This window comes from Juglans regia, chromosome 14, assembly GCF_001411555.2.
Source record: "Juglans regia cultivar Chandler chromosome 14, Walnut 2.0, whole genome shotgun sequence".
In the NCBI taxonomy this organism is placed as follows: domain Eukaryota; kingdom Viridiplantae; phylum Streptophyta; class Magnoliopsida; order Fagales; family Juglandaceae; genus Juglans; species Juglans regia.
Window position 1 is genome coordinate 10,326,972 of NC_049914.1, and position 20,769 is coordinate 10,347,740.

Genomic DNA, 20,769 nt, shown 5'->3' on the forward strand with positions numbered 1-20,769 from the left:
TATTTTAAGTTGTTTGGATGTGTGAAGTATGTTGAGTTGTTGACTTTTAAATAGGTCGTTAAAAAAGATGTGGGTCCTATAAATATTATAGTGATTTTATTTTTTATTTATATATTATAGTGATTTTATTTTTTATTTATATATAATAGTGATTTTATTTTTTATTTATATATTATAATGATTTTATTTTTTATTTATATATAATAGTGATTTTATTTATATTTAATAATGATAAATATTATAGTGATTTTATTTTTTATTTATATATTATAGTGATTTTATTTTTTATTTATATATAATAGTGATAAATATTATTGATTTTAATTTTTATTTATATATAATAGTGATAAATATTACAGTGATTTTTTAAAAGACTTTGATACGAAGATGGTTCATTGCGTTTGGCATACGAACATGGTCCAAACGTAGCTCGCATCCCGTTTGAATACAAAAATGATTTTATTTTATTTCATATTATTTTATCATTATAATTTTATCAAATTTTTATATAAAATATAATAAATAATTCACTTTTTTAAAAATAATAATATTAAAAACATAATATACTAATAATATTTTATTCAATTTTTAATTTTCATATAAAACTCTCATCTTATCTCACTATCCAAACGGAACCTAATGCCTAATGTGTTTTCACAATTTTTTTAAACTCATTTCATTTCAAAATTATTATAATTTTTCTAAATTTTTATATAAAATAAAATAAACAATTCAATTTTTTTAAATTTTAAAATAAAAAAAATATTAAAAAAATATTTTAATAATATTTTATTTAACTTTTAATTTTTAACTTTAATCTCAACTCATTTTATTTTATTTATAAAAACAAATGAGGTTATCATTAAATTAATTAATTAATTAAAAAAAAAAAAAAGCAAATTGGTAAACTCTATCGAGGGAAAATCTATCAATGACTTCAGCATTATTCTTTCAGGTGAAACAAGTGCAAATATCCGATTTCTGCAGGTAGCCATGGGGTGAAGTCGGGAAACGACAGACAGATCCTACTGTTGGAATGACAACACTCTCATTAGATTAGTTAAAACTAACATATATTTTTTATGAATATAAAATAAATTTAATATTTAACTATTACATTCACATAAATTTCTACATTAAAATAGTTATTTTTTTATTATATGATAATAAAATAATATAAGATAAATTTAACTTTGACTATTTATATCAAATCTTCACATTGAATTATCCATTTATTCATTATATAGTAATGAGTAATTAATAATTTTGAAAAATTTTTAATTTTTTTAATTATGAATTTATTTTATTTTATCATATTTTACTATTCATAATATTATATATTAATTAGTAATTGTATTCTAATTATATTTTTTTCAATTGTCATTTAAAATAGAGAGAGAAATAATTGATATTAAAAGGAGAGAGAAATAATTAATATAAAATGTATTTGATGAATGAATAGTTCCTTGCAAATTTAAAAATAAATTTAGAAGTGACTGTAACTAAATTCTAAATATTTAAAATTTAGCTATTCCAATGTGATCACATTTTATAGTTTAATAGCTAAATCTTTAATGGAATTAACTTTTAGCTAATCCAATAAAAATACTCTTAGAAAAGCAGGAAAGTATATCCATTTTTCAAACTGATCTTCCCTAAAATCTCTGCTATACCAAAAATCTATCATTCTACTTTCACAAATGCTCAACATTGTTGAAAAGCTTTACTAATCTAATCCACTCTAAAAATATCACCGAATCACCATATTTATTACTTGTCCCATACCAGGAGAAACTAATACTTGAAGGTTGCACAAGCTTGGTTGAAATTTATGAGTCGTATAACAAGACTAATGATATAGATGGCACAGTTTCTAACTAAAGATCTCTTATAAATCTTATTTTTCTTTGGCTTCAATTTTTCTGATGGTAAGATTTCAGTCTATCTCAGTTTCTTGGGATTAGTTTATCTTCCCTCCAATTTTTGTGTTGATGTCATGTTTCGAGGCTTGGGCAACAATGATTGATTTTGTAAAAATCTTGCAACAGGTCGGAGGGAGAGAAATATTCATTCTCGGCCCACTGAGTTGACTAGGCTTGGATCGGTATTTGGAGTCTCCAGCAGTGTTCCAGTGAGGCTGTACAATGGCGGTTGGTACGTCCATAGTGGTAAATGGAAAATAAATATAAGATAAGTAAAGAGAGATGGACAACAAGATTTATATGATTTAGCAACAGGCATATGTCCACGGGGTATGGGGAGGGGAGTCTCTACTATAATATATTTGTTTACAGTCACTCATGGTTCCTCATATCTCACTGTACAAATAAAGTTTGAACTCTTTTTATTGGAGATGTTGTCTTCTTCAAGAGGTTTGCTGAAGAAGAATATCTAATTGAGAGAGAGTATCAATCCATGAGAAGTTGTTCGGGCATCCCTTCTATACCCTCCTCTTCCTGCAACTATTGGTAGTTGCGTGTCTGACCCTTCACTACACATTAGATTATTCATTTACTCTCTATTTAAATTCAATCTCCACATTGGATTATCTATTTACTCTCTATATAATAATAAAATATTATTATTTTAATAATTTATTTATTTATTTTATTTTTATCACATTTTGTAGTTCTACCAATTAAATGTTAATAATAATTATATTCTAAATGTTAAATGTTATTATATTCTAATTAATTTAATTTATTTGGTTGGAGTGAGAAATTAATATTTTAATATTTGATGAAGTAATTGTAGTTAGCTATATTTGGTGAAGTATTGTACTTAAAATTTAAATTATTTTAGAGATGTTTAATCTAATACGGAATCTTTTTTATACATATTAATTAAATTTTAGCCCTCTTTTAATTTTAATCAAGTCAATGAAGATGCTCTAAGTCAGACATTTTGGCTTCAGCATGGTGTACTTTTCCTACCTCAATTCATACAGAGCAACCCACAAATTTGATGTTCCTAGAGGCTAAAGGCATTCGGCCAACAAACGAGGCCTCAATTTCAAAATTAGTAGCCCTTACCATTGCTCTCTGCTTCAAGCTGGTTGGGCTTAAAAGGCTTAAGTTTGGAATCTATTTCCATCATCTGTCGGCCGCTACAGACTACAGATGATGATAGGCCTCTGAAAGAGGTAAGAGGACTAAAGATTACATGATCCATTAGCAACCCAAGGGCACATTCCTTTCAAATATAGTGGTTGCAGTTGGCAACGATGGCCGAAAAGATAAGATATTCTTTTGGTGCTTTATTTTTATGTACTAACATGTATTATTCACATGGTGCAGGCCAAACTCATCAAAAGATGATGTTCACATGGGCTCTGGCTTTTTGCATTTTCCAATAAATTTTTTATGCTGATATACTGGTCTATATCTATAAACTCTTATAGCATTTACAATAGGAGAAAAGTATGTCTCATTTTATTCATTCATTTTAATTGCTTGTATATTTAATTTTATTTTTTAATTTTTTAATAATTAAAAAAGTAACTATTAGTATATTTTTATTTTTTAAAAAACATATATTTAAATATGTAAAAAATATTTCAAATAGAAAGCAAAAAAAAAAAAAAAACAAGATACAAATTGAACTAGGTAGCAAATAAAGCGGTCATGCCCAAACAACAGAGTAGCACCGCTCTTACAATAGTTCATTTATCCTATCTTTTAAAATATATCATAAAAATCCACTTTTTGATGTTACATATTGATTTTTACATTAGTTCATACATCTACTTATCTATTTTTTTTCTGTATCATTTAAATATTCTTTTTTTAATATTTTTTATTCATTTCAAATATATTTTCTGACTACTAATGAATTTGCAAATGAGAGAAAATAATTAAAAATATTTTAGAGTTGTAAACAATATTTTTTACATCTAGAAGATTACTGTAGCAAAATGTAAAATAAAGATTAAAATACAAAATCTATTTGAATGGTCTTTTGATCAATTTTCTTTATATTTTACATGAGCCATTGTGAATGCTCTGACATATACTATATATTCTTCAAACAAAAAAAATGACATATACTATATATTCTAAAATCTTTGATTTTACAGTAAATTTTTTCTTTTGTAGCTTGGTATTGGAGCTACTTTCCATCATTTCCTTGACTTCTACATCAATAGCACGTTATTGCAAGTGTTTTTGAATTTAGGTCTAGTTAAAATTGGATCCATTTAATGAGTGGATGAAGAATACATGTCTCATAACAGGATAAAGACACAAGCCATTCATCCAACAGATCTAATTTTCCAACTACAATTTACCAAGTCAGTGTGCGCGCGTCCCAGTGTTTGAGGAAGATGTGGCATAGTAAAAGCCTATTTGCAAAGGATTCCAGAAATGTTTTGGAAACATTGTACACTATATTATAGCCTTGCTACCAGGCTGATGATCTATTGCGCATTCATCTAATCTTCAGTTCTTATTAGAACCTCGAACGATAATATGGAAAATATCCTCTGTAAATCACTTACATATTCGGGAAATTCCATTCGGAGGTCGATTTACAAAGACCACAACCAGAACACAGACCCTAGAAACCACAAATTTTCCCACCTAATTGCAATAAAAAAAAAACCGACCATCCATTTGTTTGGTTGCTTTTTCTTGACAGCAAGACTTTCTACGGCCATAAACCTAACCTCCGAACCCGTACAGAGTTCTCCCCTGTCTCTTGAGCGCGTAGACCACGTCCATGGCTGTCACGGTCTTCCTTCGGGCGTGCTCCGTGTAGGTCACAGCGTCGCGAATCACGTTCTCCAGGAATATCTTCAGGACACCACGGGTCTCCTCGTAGATCAGGCCGCTGATCCGCTTCACACCGCCCCTGCGAGCCAACCGACGAATTGCCGGCTTCGTGATTCCCTGGATGTTGTCTCGGAGAACCTTACGGTGCCGTTTCGCTCCCCCCTTGCCCAAACCCTTGCCTCCCTTTCCACGACCCGACATTTTCAAATTGAAATATAAAATCTAAAACCCAGAAACAATGGTTAGAGAACGAGGGAGAAAATTAGAAAAGATTACAGTGGATATTGCAAGCCACAGTACCTGAATATGAGAATTTCTGTTCAAGTTTGAGGTTGAATGGATTTTAGAGATTCTGTGGTTTATATAGTAACAGACGGAGACGGGATTGATGGGTGGGGGTTGGGGCTATCCGTGTGATCATGTCTGTGGCAATCTCGGCTGTTGATAAATATTTACTGAACGGTTGGCATAAGTTGTTGGCTAATGGTGCGGATCGATGACGTGGTAAGGGGTGGAGAAATGGTTTTCAAATTTTTTGAGACTTCCCCCGTGAATCCGTGATATGGGCTAAATTTAAATGTTGAGTTGAGTTGAGTTGAAATGATAAAATATTATTTTTTAATATTATTATTATTTTAAAATTTAAAAAAATTGAATTATTTATTATATTTTATGTTGTAATTGAATAAAATTATAATAATTAGTTGATATAAGTTGAGGTGAGTTTGGTAACCAAACGTACCCATAGACGTCCATTTCATATAAATTTCTAATTTTGGTTAGAAAATACTATTCCTAAAATTATATCTTAAAGTTTTACTAATCTTGTAAAAACTTTCTATATTTTATTTTCTCTCATTTCTCTATTCTATTAAAATTATATTTTTCTATTTTTTCTTTATTATTTTTTCTCTTACTTTCATTTACAATTTTAATTACTCACTCTTTTGTCTTTTTTTTCTTATGTTTTTAACTATCACATTGTATGTAAAATTTAAACATAAAGCTGATTTTTTTTCTTGGTACAAAAATAGTTTTGAAATTATTATGGTTTTACAAATAATAAATATTTTCCTTTTCCAGCAGTATTTTATTTATAACGAATAAATAAAAAGCAAGATTATGGTATTCGCTAAGATCTAACAATGATCAAAATGGTTTAAGCTTTAGGCACATCCGGATGAAACAAATAGATAAATATGTTTTTTCACACGGTAAGATAAATTATACACTTCATAAACTACATATTCATTTTCAATAATTGAAATAGTTAAGAAAAGAAAATGTGTACATCCATAATATTTTCTTAATTTTATGTACAAGTACTACTATTTCTTATACACTAGCCCCAAAAGTTCAATACATGTGCCTACAATAAAACTATATTATAATTATAAGTACTGAAACTGCATATACATCAGCCCCAAAAGTTTAGTATATGTCATCTTAAGATTGCTCAAACATTTCCAAAATAAATTTCCAAAGCAAATAACCATGACATCAAAATTACTATAATGAAATTGGTTTTCTCTAGTTTTCTCTGATGCCTCTGTGAAACAATTTCTAGTCGATATCGATATCGATTAGTTTGGATATCCATTAATGCTTGTATCTTTTGAAGTTTGATTTTTAATCGATTAATTGTCTTTTAGCCATATGCTGGTATTTTGGGTCATATCAACAGAAAAACCCGTAAGGTTGCCCAACCTACAAAATTGACCAGTACTAAAATCTATGAAACAAGACTACCAACATATATTAGCAAATAAGATTACCAATAAATGAAAAGTACCCCATAGTTTTAGCAACCGAAAAATCTACGACTCTCATTATCCTCCATATGAACAGTTCTTCGACATGGTGCTACTACGTGACTCAAGTATTAGGTATTGTTGTCTTTTGTTTTTCTTCAAGTTTGTACACAAAAAGTAAGCATAGTTCTTATCTTTAGTACAAAACTATATTTCAAAGATTTTTACTACAATTAACAAAATCTTGATTGGCCGGCAATATCCTTAATGGTTGCAACAATTAGTTGTAAATATTCATTGGCCATCTAAGTTACCTTGCTATGGAGTTTTTGGCCATTTTCATTGTCAACACTCAAGTTTCCCTTACCAAACCCCTAAACATACCCAAACAATTAATCCGAAAAAATGGCTCAGGAATGGAATGGTAACACATAGGAATTGACAACATCCTCCATGGCTGCAACAATCGGTTACCAGTAGTGATTGGTTGTCCCAGTTACCCTACCAAACAAGTCACAGCACAACAAGTCAAAGAAGTAAATAATCCAACCAAGTAATGAACTTCAAGATGGGGGGCTTATAAAAATAATCAAGATTTTAAGTTGAAATAGCATGGATAAACTTTCAAAAAAAAACAAAAAATTATCATCTGGGTTACCCTGTCATATCGAGCTCACCTCATTCACAGAAGTTGTGATTTTCCACATTTACCATATTCAATTTAACTATCATCACAACCTAATTACATTACATACAACCCTAACAACAGCCTCTACATATCAACAATTAAAGCTGCAAAGAATAAAGTTATAACTCAACAACAAAGCAAATAAGGAATCAATAACAAGAACCAGAAACCCAACAAATGGCACAAACCATTCATGAACAGATTATAAATCGCAACAGTGGACGCCAAATATTATACCAACAATGGGGGACAAATATCACAGCAACTGTGGAAGCCAACTATCACAGCAATAGGAGAGCAAAACCAAATGTCAGCTTGTCCAAATTTGTGGAAGCCAGTAAAAATACCAAATTTGGAAATTGTTCCCTTATTCGATTTTTAACTCTAAATTTAGAAAAACTTATCAAATTGATAGGAAAAATTGACACAAAATCATGTTAAATTTGTAATAGAATAAAATGACAAGCTCACTAATTTTACAAAGAATATAATAATATTAAATTTTTAATAGAATCATGGCAAGGTCATTGATCGTGAAAGAAACACAAAATCATATTAAATTTGTAATAGAATCAAATGGCAAGCTCACTAATTTTACAAAGTACAAAATCATGTGAAATTTGTAATAGAATCAAATGATAAGCTAGATTGATTAAATTATATAGAAATTACACAAAACATAAAATAAAAGAAGCAGTAGAATCAATGGGCAAGGTCATTGACAGTGAAACAACGCACATAAGCATGTGAAATTTGTAATAGAATGAAATGGCAAGCTAGACTGAATAAATTACACAATAAGTACACAAAACAGAAATCAAACAAGCAGTATATTCAAATGGCAATGTCACTGACAGTTAAACAAAGCATTTAAGCATGTGAAATTTGTAATAAAAAGAAGTGACAATCTAGATTGAATAGATTACACAACAAGTACACAAAACAGAAACCAAACAAATAGACTAGCAGTAGAATCAAATGGCAAGATCACTGATAGTGAAACAAAATACATAAGCATGTGAAATTTGTAATAGAATCAAATGACAAGCTAGATTGAATAAATTACACAAAAATTACACAAAACATAAATCAAATAATTAGCAGTGGATTCAAATGGCAAGATCACTAACAATGAAACAAAGCACATAAGCATGTGAATTTTGTAATAGACTAAAATGATAATCTAGATTGAATAAATTACACAACAAGTACACAAAACAAAAACCAAACAAGCAGTATAATCAAATGGCAAGGTCACTGACAGTGAAACAAACCACATAAGCACGTGAAATTCGTAATAGAATCAAATGACAAGGCAAATAGAATAAATTACACAACAAGTACACAACAAAAAAAAATCAAAGAAGCAGTAGAATCAAATGGCAAGGTCACTAAGACAGAGACAAACCACACAAGCATGTGAAAAATCAAATGGCAAGCTAGATTGAATAAATTACACAAAATACAAATCAAACAAGCAATATAATCAAATGGGTTGGTCATTGATTTTGCAATTTTTTTTTTCCTAAATCCGTACAAAAATCGTCATTGTAGAAATCCTAGAGAATCATAAACAAAAACTATATTACGATTCTGGTTAGGATTTTCGAGATCTATCTCAAGATTCAACAATGAAGTTATAGAGACCCAAAATGAGAGAGCTACAAATGAATTTGAGAGTGCATTTCACTTAGAACTGACGGCATGAGAGATAGAGACTGTGTGTGTGTGAGTTTGTGAGAATGTTTCGGCTTACCAATCGTGTTTTGTCGGAGGAGCTGCCGTCGATGGATGAGTGCGAGAGAGAGCCGATAGCAACTAGGGCGCGAGAGACAATGAATGCAGGAGGGGAAGAGAGAGAGGGATAGTCGAAAATAATAAAATGTGTTTGGGGATGTACATTGGTTCCCCATAGATGGAGAACTATTGTAGCATGCGTAAACAATAACCCTAAATTAGGGAACCGAAGGGACGAGGAAGTGGAAGTTTTTCCCAAAATTCATCCCAAATTTTGAAGAAGAATAACGTATAGGGAACTGGATGCCATTGCTCTAACAATGATACCTATATTTTCCAATTTCTTTCCACTTATCAAATAAGAAAAAAGAGAATAATATTTGAGCATCCATGAGTGTTCAAATATTTATTCACGTGAGGTTGAACATTCTAATAAGTACATGGTTGACAAACAAATTACCTTCAACAAGACTTTGAAGTTTGGAAGGTGAAAAAATCTATAGATCATAAAATTGATGTGCACAATGCACATTACATGATAGCCTCCAATAATATGTACAAAATTATTTTTTCCAACCAAAGTACTTTCCTTCCTGGGAGGCTCATAACATAGAACAATATATACAAAAGTATTTTTCTTGTCAAAATTCCCCATGCATATTGCATTTCCATTGTGGGAAATATCCAACTTCTTGTATGATTAACAAACTTTGATAGTCTTGTATTATTTGTCCTTTCCCTCATGTTTAATGAGGCATGGATTTGAGGGGAAAGAAAGTGTGTGGTTGAGAACATAGGTAGTGCATTTTCTCTATCTAGCATTTTCCATTTGTTACTTCCTCCACAATAGAGGAGTAGAACGCTTCAACTATTTCCTCTTCCTCCCTTACTATTCTTTTTCCTTTTTTGTAGTTTTTTTTTTTCAATTATTAAAGACATGTTTTGCACACCTATGACTGCATCCACTTGCTTGCACATAGGGTCAAAAAAGCTCGGTTAGCCTCCCGACCGGGAGACACCTCCGATACTAAAATTAGTTTCCGGTGAGAGTGGTTAATGTGTATGAACACTTGAGAGGAAAATTATAGCGGATAGTGAAGAAAGACTTTCTATTTCTTACCTTTGGGTCCTTTGCCTCTTGTTTGCCAATAGTCTTTCGATTGACTTGCCTTAGGTGGGTTATAATGCTACATTTCATGTGGTACCTCTTTTGGACCATGAGGCCATTCCAATTTGTCATGGGCTCATTTTTTCGAGTGTTCATGTCCGCATGTTTAATGCGGCGTGCCCTATCACGGGTCTAGGTGAACTTCCACCCACTCGGCTCTTATTTATGGATGTACATTTTGTACATTCACTGGTGACAAATAAAAAATCACTACTCAAAACGATTCCCCCCGACAGTCAAGAATAATGAACAATTCATTGGTGTTGAAGCCTTTTTTTTTTTTTTTTTAATTTCTTCCTTTTGTGTATTTGCTAGGCTACTTTCACTTTTTATTCCTATATCTATATATTTGTTAGTATCATCAATATATAAAAGGATTACTTAGAAGAAAAGATTTGTTTCAAATCTAAATCCTATACTTAATTTATGTTCCAAACAAGAGAAATATATTTTAAATAACCAAATCCAGCGCCATTGTATACTCTTAAAGTTTTGCTACACAACCTCCACCACACTCCACACTTTATATTTTTTTAAATTTTTTTTGAGATTATTCTTTTTAAATTATTTCAAATTTTCTATTCATTATTTATATAATAAATATTTGATAAAAAAAATTAAAAATAATATAGAGTGTGGAGTGTTAGGAAGTTGGGAAGATTTATTCATACTATTAATCTGTTAAAAAAATATTATTAATTGAAAATTTTGAAAATAAAGTACTCAAAATCAAAATATACAACCAATGATCTATTTAATAGATAAATTGTAAGAATATTTTAATATTGGATCTATTGAATTATGACTAAACATCATATTTTTTAAGTGGAAGAAAAAAGTAGATATATAAAATGAGTCTTATAATATTTATTAAATATTTAATATTATTTGAAAAATTCATTGAATTTTTTGAAAAGGAAATTTATATCCATAAAAATACATGACTGTGTCCACAGTATATTAGAATTTAGGTTTCGTTTGTTTTTAAAAAATATCTTATTTTATTTAATTATTATAATTTTTTTAATTTTTAATATAAAATAAAATAAATAATTAAATTTTTTTTAAATTTTAAAATAAAAATAATATTAAAAAATATATTTTAATAATATTTTATTTAATTTTTTAATTTTAATTTCAATTCATATTATTTTATCTAATTTCACTCATCTTATTTTATCTACGTAAACAAACGAGTCATTGGGTGAGAAAATCACAGAGGAGTTATGTTCATGCGAGAGAGTTGCTAAAACCCTCCCTGCCCCTGCACTCGAAGAGTCTAGACCCTTTTTTATCCCTCTCTGAAAGTCATGGGTTTCTTCGACCTGAATATACCGTACCTCGAAGCCTCCCCGTCGACCGATAAGACGCCGTTCAAAGCCGCGCGCACGAAGCTCGTGATAAAGGCCATGGAGCTAGGCTACACCGGCATCGCCTACAACAATACGATCAAGGGCGTCATGTCCGACCACGACCGTTGCGCCGTCTCTCTCCTCACTCTCTCCTCTCTCCTCAAGCTCGTGCCCTCCCTCGCCTCCTCCGTCAATCTCCATCGCGATCTCCTCGGCATCCCACGCGCATCCCCCTTTCGCCAATATACGCGCCTTACTGTGTGCGTAGAAAGCCCCCCTCAGGCCCAGGCCCTCAACTCGGGTAACCCTATCTTAAAGACTTACGACTTGGTCGCTGTGAGGCCCTTGAACCAGGTCGTCTTCGACCAGGCCTGTGAGAAATCGGAGGTTTGTGGGTTTGAACTTTTTGTGGATTTTCAGTTTTGGTTGCTTAGAAAATCGAGAACCAAGAAAGAATTTGAAAGAAACTTAACTTGTAAACAAAATTTAAGCTTTCGTACCTTTTATTTATATTGTGTTCTTTGAAAGGAGAGCATCCTCTGATGTAGAATTACAGTCATTGTATTATTGTCGGGAATATCTCGTGTATGCTTTATTTGCTTGCTAGAAAGTTGAGGAATTTAAATAGAAAATGGAGCATTGTCGACGAATTTTCTATTTTACAGCTCCAAATTTCCCCCCCTCTGAATAGTGGTTTTATGGATATGCCATTTATGAATGACGTAGGTAGATATAATAGCAATTGATTTCTCAGAGAAGCTTCCTTTCCGATTGAAGCTGCCTATGGTTAAAGCCGCCATTGAGGTTTGTTCTTCAATGAATTTCGTTTCTTTCTCCTTCTTGGTTGGATTTCTGATCTTCATAGAAATTTTTCGAAAGGAACGTTGGAATGTAGATTGACATCTGGCTTTCCCATGTGCAGCGTGGAGTTTATTTTGAGATCACGTATTCCAATCTTATTGCGGATGTCCAATCAAGGAGGCAAATGATATCCAATGCAAAGGTGGGAACTGAAAATTTTCTCTGCGAATAATTTGTAGCGCATTTGTATATATCACTATACTAACGACAATACTTGGCATTTTAACAAAGGACCTCCTCATATGTTCTTCATAATATTTTTTTTTCCAAATTTAGTTGCCTTTGAGAGAATTGGCAGTCCCACACTCTCTATTGGGTTCGTGTTAGACTTCCTAATTCTTTTTTGCTTCTCATCTCCTCTAGTCATTATAAATGTCTTATGCATGCCTTTTATTTCCAATTTTTTCTTCTCTAATGTCTTTATTGAGGAAAATATCATTCTTAATTTACATGAAAGGCTTGCACTTGGAATGGGTGTTCATTTTTATTTTCAAAGTCTTTATGATATTTTTTGCTACTCAATTTAAATGAGGATCTATTCTTATTAAAAAAAAAAAATTACATGAGGATCTATACAAGTGAAAGGCCAAAAAAAAAAAAAAAAGATCTGGATAGGTTTCTCACTTGTATGCTCCCTGTGTCCTTGAGCTGCACTTGCACCTATCACTCTTTCTAATAAGTTTTATGTATATAAAAAAAGAGTATCTTAAAATAAGATAATGTGTCTCAAGAAAAATAAATAAGGCTGAAAGCCTTGGTTATTAAATTGGTCCTGGCATTCTTCTGATGAGGTGCACTGGTATGTGTTATTCTTGGTTGATATGGTTTTGCTTTATAAATTTTTGTTTATTTATATGAGGATGTATTAGAGAAAAGCTCTGAAGAAAATATTTCTTATTCATAAAAAAAAAATCTGTTAAGAATTAACCCATCCAGATGAATCTACAGCTAGGCATGGTCATACGATGGGTGCTGTTTTTGGTACTTTGGTTTCTTAAAAAAGGACCACCTTGTTCTGGTGAAAAGATCTTAAGACTGGTGTAGGGCCGTAGGTTTGAAGAAATTAGAACTGGTGGCTAGAATAGGAATGCCAAATTTTGCCCTCATATATCAAGTAGGCACATGGCTGTGGGTAGGTTGAAATAAATGAATAGGCTTCATATTTCCTGATAGATGTAGTGCAGATACATGTTGTATGTTGAAATAGACTTTTGAATTCAGTTAAAAGACAGGCAATAGTTTCGGAATCCTTAAATCAATGTTATGAAAATCAATCATGTTTACTCTTTGTAATTTCATTGGTGAGAAGTCTTGCAATTTGCATTTCAATGATCTAGATCTGAACCTAAATCTCAAATTAATAATATATGAATTAATTGTATGGGCATACTCTTCATAATTTTTCAGTTACTGGTGGACTGGACTCGAGGAAAAAATCTCATTTTCTCAAGTGCTGCCCCTTCTGTGAATGAACTTAGAGGGCCATATGATGTTGCAAACTTATCGTCATTGCTTGGGCTCTCTATGGAACGAGCTAAAGCAGCTATTTCCAAAAATTGTAGGTATGAGAAATTTTCAAAACCGTAATCATTCAGAGGCACGGAACTGATGTTGATGTATGTCTGAAAATCTTTTCCCCAATGTTTTGCAGGACTCTCATAGCTAATGCTTTAAGGAGAAAACATTTTTACAAGGACGCAATCAGAGTTGAAGTACTATCATCAGATGGACAATTAGACTGCAACAAACCTTTGTCTGGTGATTGGTTTAAATGGGATCCCATCTCTAGTGGTGAAGGTGATTTGCTATTAGAGAACATGGCAAAGTCTTTTCCTGCCTCCAATAAAGTATCAAAAACTGTGAAAGCCATTGATTTTGCTTCGATTATTAATGGCATGACATCTCATGGCTTTCAAGTCAACGCTTTGACATCTCAAACTGAGGGTGTGCCCCAACCACCAGATAATGGAAATAACATTTTGCCTGCTGCTGGACTAGTTGAGGTAGCTGCCGCAGCCAGTGGACAGATTGAACAGCTTGATAGACTTGATCTTTTAACAGAACCAGATCCAACTTCATCATATGATTCTCCATTAATACATCAAACCCCTGTCTGTGAAGATTCTCAAAATTTATTTTCACCCAATGATACTTCAACAGGTCTCACTAACTCTGAGGAAATCAGAATTCCTACAACCGCCTCCAAAGAAGAAAAAGAGAATCTAAATGGTTCAGATGTGAATCTTTCTTTGAATGTAGTGGAAAAATATGATTTTCAACTACAAAAATCTTTCTCTAGCTGTGAATCTCATATTGTTCCACCAAATGAAAATGTAATATTTCATGCATTGAGTAGGGACTTGGAGTTAGCTGCTCCTTGTGATGCCGGTGCTAAAGTAGAGCTTGCGACAGTGTTTGAGGATATTGTTCTTCCTGCTTCTAAAAATGAAGAGTCTCAAAGTACAAAAAACTCTGATGGAGTCTTGGATTTTGTAATGGATGGAGAGAGAATGGAGGTGGACATGAAAAATAAAGAAAGAACACCTTTGGACCCAAATGATGGGTCTTTTATGGAGACAAAACAATTTATAGAACCCATGAATGGTGCGGGTGCACTCACTGATTGCCTTCCAATTTCAGATTCTTATCCGGAGATGACAATTATAGGTGATTCTTCTATTGCAAAGCATGAGTCAACAGAGGTGACAATGGAAGAGAAAAGGCATGGAGAATCTGATACTGAAGCTAATCAAACCTTGGTTCAATCTATATCAGGTATCACTTTCGAGTTTTTGGGTATTGGTTGCATACCAACCATTTAAACACTTAATTTTGCAATGTGAGAATTCTTGAGTGCCAAACATGTCTAGACTTCGCTGCTCTTAAGTTTGACTGGTTTTGATTTATGTTTTTGCTCTTTTTAATTAAAATTTTAATTATTATTATGATTTCAAAGCTTGGATGTAGGTTGTTTTAGTCACAATTGCATTTGGTTTTTCGATATCTTCTAAACTACTAGCATAGGTGTGAGCTTTGGGGAGGAAGGAGTTCTATTCTGCGCATAGAGAAGGTGATAAGGGCTATGTTGCACAACGACACCTTGACTCACGAGGTTGTTTCATGGCATTGATGGAGTATGGGGGGTGGGTATCGGAACTTCTTGTTCATTCTAGAGGACAAGGAAGGAAGGGGTTGGAGGAAGTTGGCAGAGGCGCTGAGGGAGGCTGGTTGTGCAAGTGGTTCATTTTTTGCCACCACAACAACCTCCATATCTGTCATACAGGGAGGCGCTACAACCCAAAGGAAGTGTCAGGGGTAGCCATCACTCTGACATTTCGGCATGCTCGAGAGGAGGGGTAGGCCTGCAAAGGGGTGCCACCGCTTCTGTAGGAGCCCAGGCACGAGTGGAAGATGGCAGAGGAGCTGTCGGTTTGAATGAGGAAAGTGAGCTTTGTGCTTTGCAAGAGATGAAGTGCTACGTTGACTTGTTGCAAGCAAATATAAACTGGATGATACGGTGCGCAGGGGAGAAAAAAGGGGTGGGAGTGGGCTGTGGCCCAAGGGAAGTAAATTTGAAGGGTGCATCAGGTGGGCTCATGACACTAGGCTAGGCTCAGTCAAGTGGGCCAGAGTTTGGGAAGCAAAGCTGGGTGGGCTAGGGAGGAGAGGCAGATCTGAAGGGGAAGAAGGTGACTAATGGGCTAGGCCTGAACAGAAGCCCATGTTGGGTTTGGTAGGAAAAAGGCTCGAAACTCAGGTTTTTGGGTATGCTGAAGGTGCCCAAATCCTCACTATCGGGTCTGAGTCTTGGGCTGTGTCTGGCATAGAAAGGGGCGATGGCCTACGACGACTCGGGTGGTGGTCCGACGGTGGTTCCACAATCGCCGGAAGTGGAGGTGGGGGAAATTATAGACGGCGAAATGCACTTTTTTGTCCATGATGATTCTGGAGCTGCTTAGGGAGGGTTGCCTCCTTGTGGGCTGCCTCAGAATCCTCCGGCAATCCCTGGGTCACCTATGAACATGTCATTATCCTCGGCCCAAATGCAAATAAGGTCGTGGGGGGAAGAATTGGCTCACGGTGAGCCTAATGAGGGAGCTCGAGAAGACACCTTAGCTGTTGTGGATTGTGGGTGTTCGTCGGATAAGGGGGAGCTTGAGAAGAAGCCATTTTGAAAATTTGTTGTCAGAACCTCATGCATGGAGGCCTACCGTAGATGGACTAGCATTTGAGGTCATTGATCAAAATAGTATGGTTTGGTTGGAGAGACCTTTTGAAGAGAAAGAGGTACAACTGGTAATCAAGAAAATGAATAAAGATAAAGCTCCAGGCCTGGATGGTTTCACTATGGTTTTTTTTAGACTTGTTGGAAGGTGGTGAGAGAGGATGTAATGCTGGTTTTTTAGGAATTTTTCACTCATGGCAAATTTGAAAAAAGCTTAAATGCTACATTTATTGCTCGTCCCTAAAAAGGCTGGTGCAATAGAGGTACAAGAGTATAGACCGATTAGTCTTGTGGGCAGCATGTATAAGATATTACTGTCAAAGGTTCTTGCTAATAGGATGAGCATGATTATGGAGAAGATTATCTCTAAATCTCAAAATGCTTTTGTGATTGGGAGACAAATCTTAGACTCAGTTCTTATCGCCAATGAATGCTTGGATAGCAGAATCAAGTCGGGAGTTCCAGGTATTCTATACAAACTAGATATGGAGAAGGCATATGATCATGTTAATTGAGATTTCGTGATATATATGTCGAGTAGATGTGGTTTTGGGGAAAGATGGAGGAAGTGGATAAGTCATTGTGTGTCCACGGTTTGTTTCTAGGTCTTGGTAAATGGTGATCCTGTGGGCTTCTTTAATAGTTTGCGGGGACTATGACAAGGTGATCCATTATCACCTCTCTTATTTGTCCTAGTGATGGAGGCACTAAGTAGAATGGTGTTGGCGGCAGTAGGGGGAGGATTTTTTGAAGGATTTTCAATGGGATATTCACACGGCCCTACCATTATTTCTCACATTTTGTTTGCAGATGATACTTTGCTGTTTTGTGAGGCAAATGCAGGACATATCCAATCTTTGAAGGCCTTCTTACTTTGTTTTGAAGCTGTGTCTGGATTGAAGATTAATCTTGCCAAGACGGAGATGGTCGCGGTTGGTGGTGTAAGCAATATTAGAGGGTGGTAAACGTTGTATTTATCAAAGGGGGGCGGATCACACTTATTAAGAGTACTTTATCCAATGTTCCCATATACTACTTATCCTTATTTTCCCTTTCCGCTAGCATTGCAACTAGAATAGAGAAACTTCAACGTGATTTTTTATTGAGTGGAATAAGAGATGAGTTAAAGTTTCACTTCATGGGATGGGACAATGTTTGTTCTCCTTTGAGGGATGATGGGTTGGGGGTTCGAAATGTGAGGGCTTTCAACAAGGCATTACTAGGTAAATGGTTGTGGCGTTAGAACTATGAGAGGGTGAGCCTTATGGAAAGGCGTGATTGACACTAAGTATGGTAGTGAACGGGGGGGTTGGTGTTCTAAAGAGGGACGGGGGACAAATGGAGTGGGGCTATGGAAGTACATACGGAAAGGTTGGTGCTCTTTCGCTAGTTATACTCGGTTGTGCTTGGGGGATGGTAGTAGGATCAGCTTTTGGAAGGATACGTGGTTGGGAGACACGGCTTTGAAGGATGCTTATCCCACAATTTTCAGTATTGCACGGAAAAAAGAAGCCATGGTGGCTGATCTGCGGGTAATTCATCAAGGTTCACAAGAGTGGAACATTAGCCTTACTTGGGATGCACATGATTGGGAAGTGAATATTCTGGCAGATTTTCTTAACTTGTTGTAGAACACTTCTATTGCTGCCATAACTGAAGATGTGATGGCATGGAGACCCTCTAGGAAAGGGAAATTCTCGGTATGCTCTTTTTATAACTCTATTACCATGCAACATAGGCACAATTTTCCTTGGAAGAACATATGGAGAAATAAGGCACCCACCAAGGCCGCATTCTTTGTCTGGACAACAGCTTTAGGGAAGACTTTGACGATTGATAATCTTAGAAGACTTGGTCTTATAATAACGGATCGGTGCTGTATGTGCAGAAATAGCAGTGAAACGGCGGATCATTTACTTTTACATTGTGAGTTTGCTAGAGATATCTGGAATTATTTTTTCTGCAAGATGGGAATAGCATGGGTAATGCCAGGCAGAGTGGTTGAACTATTAGCATGCTGGAGAGGGATCACTGGGACACCACAGATTGCAACCGTAAGGAAGATGGCTCCTATCTATATTTTTTGGTGTATTTGGAGTGAACAAAGTGAGACATTTTGAGGATCATCATGAACGTTCCTTGGAAGAGTTTCGGAGTCTTTTTTGGAAGACTTTGTTTTTGTGGGCCATTGTTTTAGATTTGAATGGTTTCAACTTCCATGATTTCCTTGTAACTGTTTCTAGTTCCTAAATAGGTGTATGCATTTGTATACTTCTAGTGCACCTGGACTATGCCTATCTTTATATCAATGAAATAACTTATTACTTATAAAAAAAAAAGGTGTGAGCTTTGATGAATTTGTGCGACTCTCCTACTCCATTGTTGTTTTAATCTCTTTTATTTTTAAAATTGGTTTACTGCGACAGCTGTTAATTTTGGTGTGACAAATTATGATATGAATTCTATGGAAGACTTTCATGGTCCTCGGTAGCTGTTCTTAGATTGATTTTGGCCTGGATTATGATTTGTATGCTATAGCTTATTATTCTACCAACTTTGAAGCTAGGTTAAGCTTTCTAAGTCAAGCAGATCCACTCACATGCAGACACAGAGAGAGCAGAAGTTACACGTAGATCTAGTTTATTGAGAATTATTGATCAGTTAACTCGGCTACAATTTTTTTGCCTGAAATTGTAGATCAAGTTTTCTTGCATTGTGTGCGTACAGTTTTTATTTTTTATTTTCTTGTATTGTATTAAAGATCCATTATGTGTCCAAATTCTTTTAAGCACCTGTTATACTGGCATAAATATTTTTTGGTTGTTAAAAAGAAACAGTTTAAGAAGGTTCAGTTGAATCAATTTCTTGATCCTTTATGAAAATGACCAAATTTTGCTGGTCATTGCTAAATCACTAATGGTCATTGCTGAATGCAGGCAGATCAAGACCAAGATCGAGGACTTCTCATGGAGCAATGTTATTTCCTTTGAATCGTTTGTTGATTACTACAGCTTTCAAGAGGAAACCAAGAAGATGAAAATGTGGGTTAAGTTGCGATAACTGTGCAATAATTTTTTGCCCTAAGTATTTATTTTGGTGGGCTTATATTTAGGCTAGTTGAGTGTTGTTTAATACCCCATTTTTCTGGTAGTATCATTTGCTGCCGTTCAAGTTGAATGGTGGTAAAATTTTGGCTGAGCAATTCTTTTTTACCGGTATCCAAAATCTCACCCCAAAATTCATGTTCTTGCAAGAAATTCTCTCTCTCTCTCTCTAAGCAATCAAAAGCAGCACTATAACCCTTTATATTTCATGGTTCTTAACGAGTCCAAAGGTGTGTGCTACACTGCTACTGCTACAGAGCTGGGCATTATCATCATGACTTCAATGTCATATTGGAACAGAGGCTTGTTGCTACGAGCCCACGGTTGAGAATATGCATATTTAGCCCCCAGTCATACCAAATACTGTAAGTTGGCCAGTCAATCATACCAGTAGTCATCTAGCCCTTAAAAAGTGTTGCTGATTTGGGAATCCCAGTTCCTGAATATCATACTGCCATGCATCTTGTCAGAGACTCAGAATAGAGGGCTATATATATTTTGGCCTTAGGCAAGAATGTTAAAGTAATTATTTGGTGATATCTAGAAAGATTTGATAAAACAAATCAAAGTGCAATTAGCTTTATTTCAAGTATAAAATGTCTGTCACTTACTATTTTTAATAAGAATATACACCTCACAAGCTTTCTTTTGTTTCCTCCCTTTTTATCAGAGGCTAAAAATCTGTATAAAGGGAGATGCTGTAGAGGCATCTAGGATTCACTTTTTGTGCCCAAATTTTATAAGAAATATGCAATCAATAGCCTAGGAAGATACTGCTTCACATGTGCTAATTTTTCCTTTTGTTCTTCTAAAAAAGTGAATGCTTTTGTGTTAATGGTATTTTCTTGAGGGTAACATGCGGCTTGGCTTGTCTTTTTTGCTTGATCAACCACCTGCGTCATCATTAAGCTGCTGCATGCCTTACTCCAATTTGGGATATTCCGGAAGGGGTCCCTTCTTGTTTAAATTGAGTTGGATGGATGCAATTCTACCTAATAATTTGGAATATGGAATTGGCTTTGCCTATTCCTCTTATTGAAAGAAAAATTATTCTCATCAGTTACTCTTCACTATTCCACACTCCACACCCTATGAAAAATATCATCACGTCGTA

General features: G+C 34.3%; 2 protein-coding genes across 3 annotated transcripts; one reads left to right on the forward strand and one right to left on the reverse strand.

Moving 5' to 3' along the window:
• Positions 1 to 4,424: 4,424 nt before the first annotated feature.
• On the reverse strand, positions 4,425 to 5,169 carry LOC108993974 (histone H4). The gene is made up of 2 exons (XM_018969047.2): positions 5,070 to 5,169; positions 4,425 to 4,991 (listed from the first exon to the last, which is right to left on the reverse strand). The coding sequence occupies exon 2, from the start codon at positions 4,968 to 4,970 to the stop codon at positions 4,659 to 4,661; it is 312 nt and encodes a 103-aa protein (XP_018824592.1). The 5' UTR covers positions 4,971 to 4,991; positions 5,070 to 5,169; the 3' UTR covers positions 4,425 to 4,658.
• A 6,164-nt stretch (positions 5,170 to 11,333) lies between these two features.
• On the forward strand, positions 11,334 to 19,749 carry LOC108993971 (protein GAMETOPHYTE DEFECTIVE 1). Of its 2 annotated transcripts, XM_018969043.2 has the most exons (6): positions 11,334 to 11,852; positions 12,192 to 12,269; positions 12,388 to 12,468; positions 13,734 to 13,888; positions 13,978 to 15,101; positions 19,488 to 19,749. In XM_018969043.2, exons 1-6 carry the CDS (start codon positions 11,424 to 11,426, stop codon positions 19,586 to 19,588), a joined length of 1,968 nt encoding a protein of 655 aa, XP_018824588.2. In that variant the 5' UTR covers positions 11,334 to 11,423; the 3' UTR covers positions 19,589 to 19,749. The 2 variants fall into 2 exon arrangements, with proteins under 2 accessions (XP_018824588.2, XP_018824589.2); XM_018969044.2 differs by lacking the exon at positions 12,192 to 12,269.
• Positions 19,750 to 20,769: the final 1,020 nt, after the last annotated feature.

Bases quoted from the DNA above. Each gene is read 5' to 3' on its own strand.
- LOC108993974 (XM_018969047.2), bottom strand. From the start codon at position 4,970: ATGTCGGGTCGTGGAAAGGGAGGCAAGGGTTTGGGCAAGGGGGGAGCG.
- LOC108993971 (XM_018969043.2), top strand. From the start codon at position 11,424: ATGGGTTTCTTCGACCTGAATATACCGTACCTCGAAGCCTCCCCGTCG. The intron at 12,469-13,733 runs GTGGGAACTGAA...ATAATTTTTCAG, and splicing joins AAATGATATCCAATGCAAAG to TTACTGGTGGACTGGACTCG. The intron at 15,102-19,487 runs GTATCACTTTCG...TGCTGAATGCAG, and splicing joins CTTGGTTCAATCTATATCAG to GCAGATCAAGACCAAGATCG.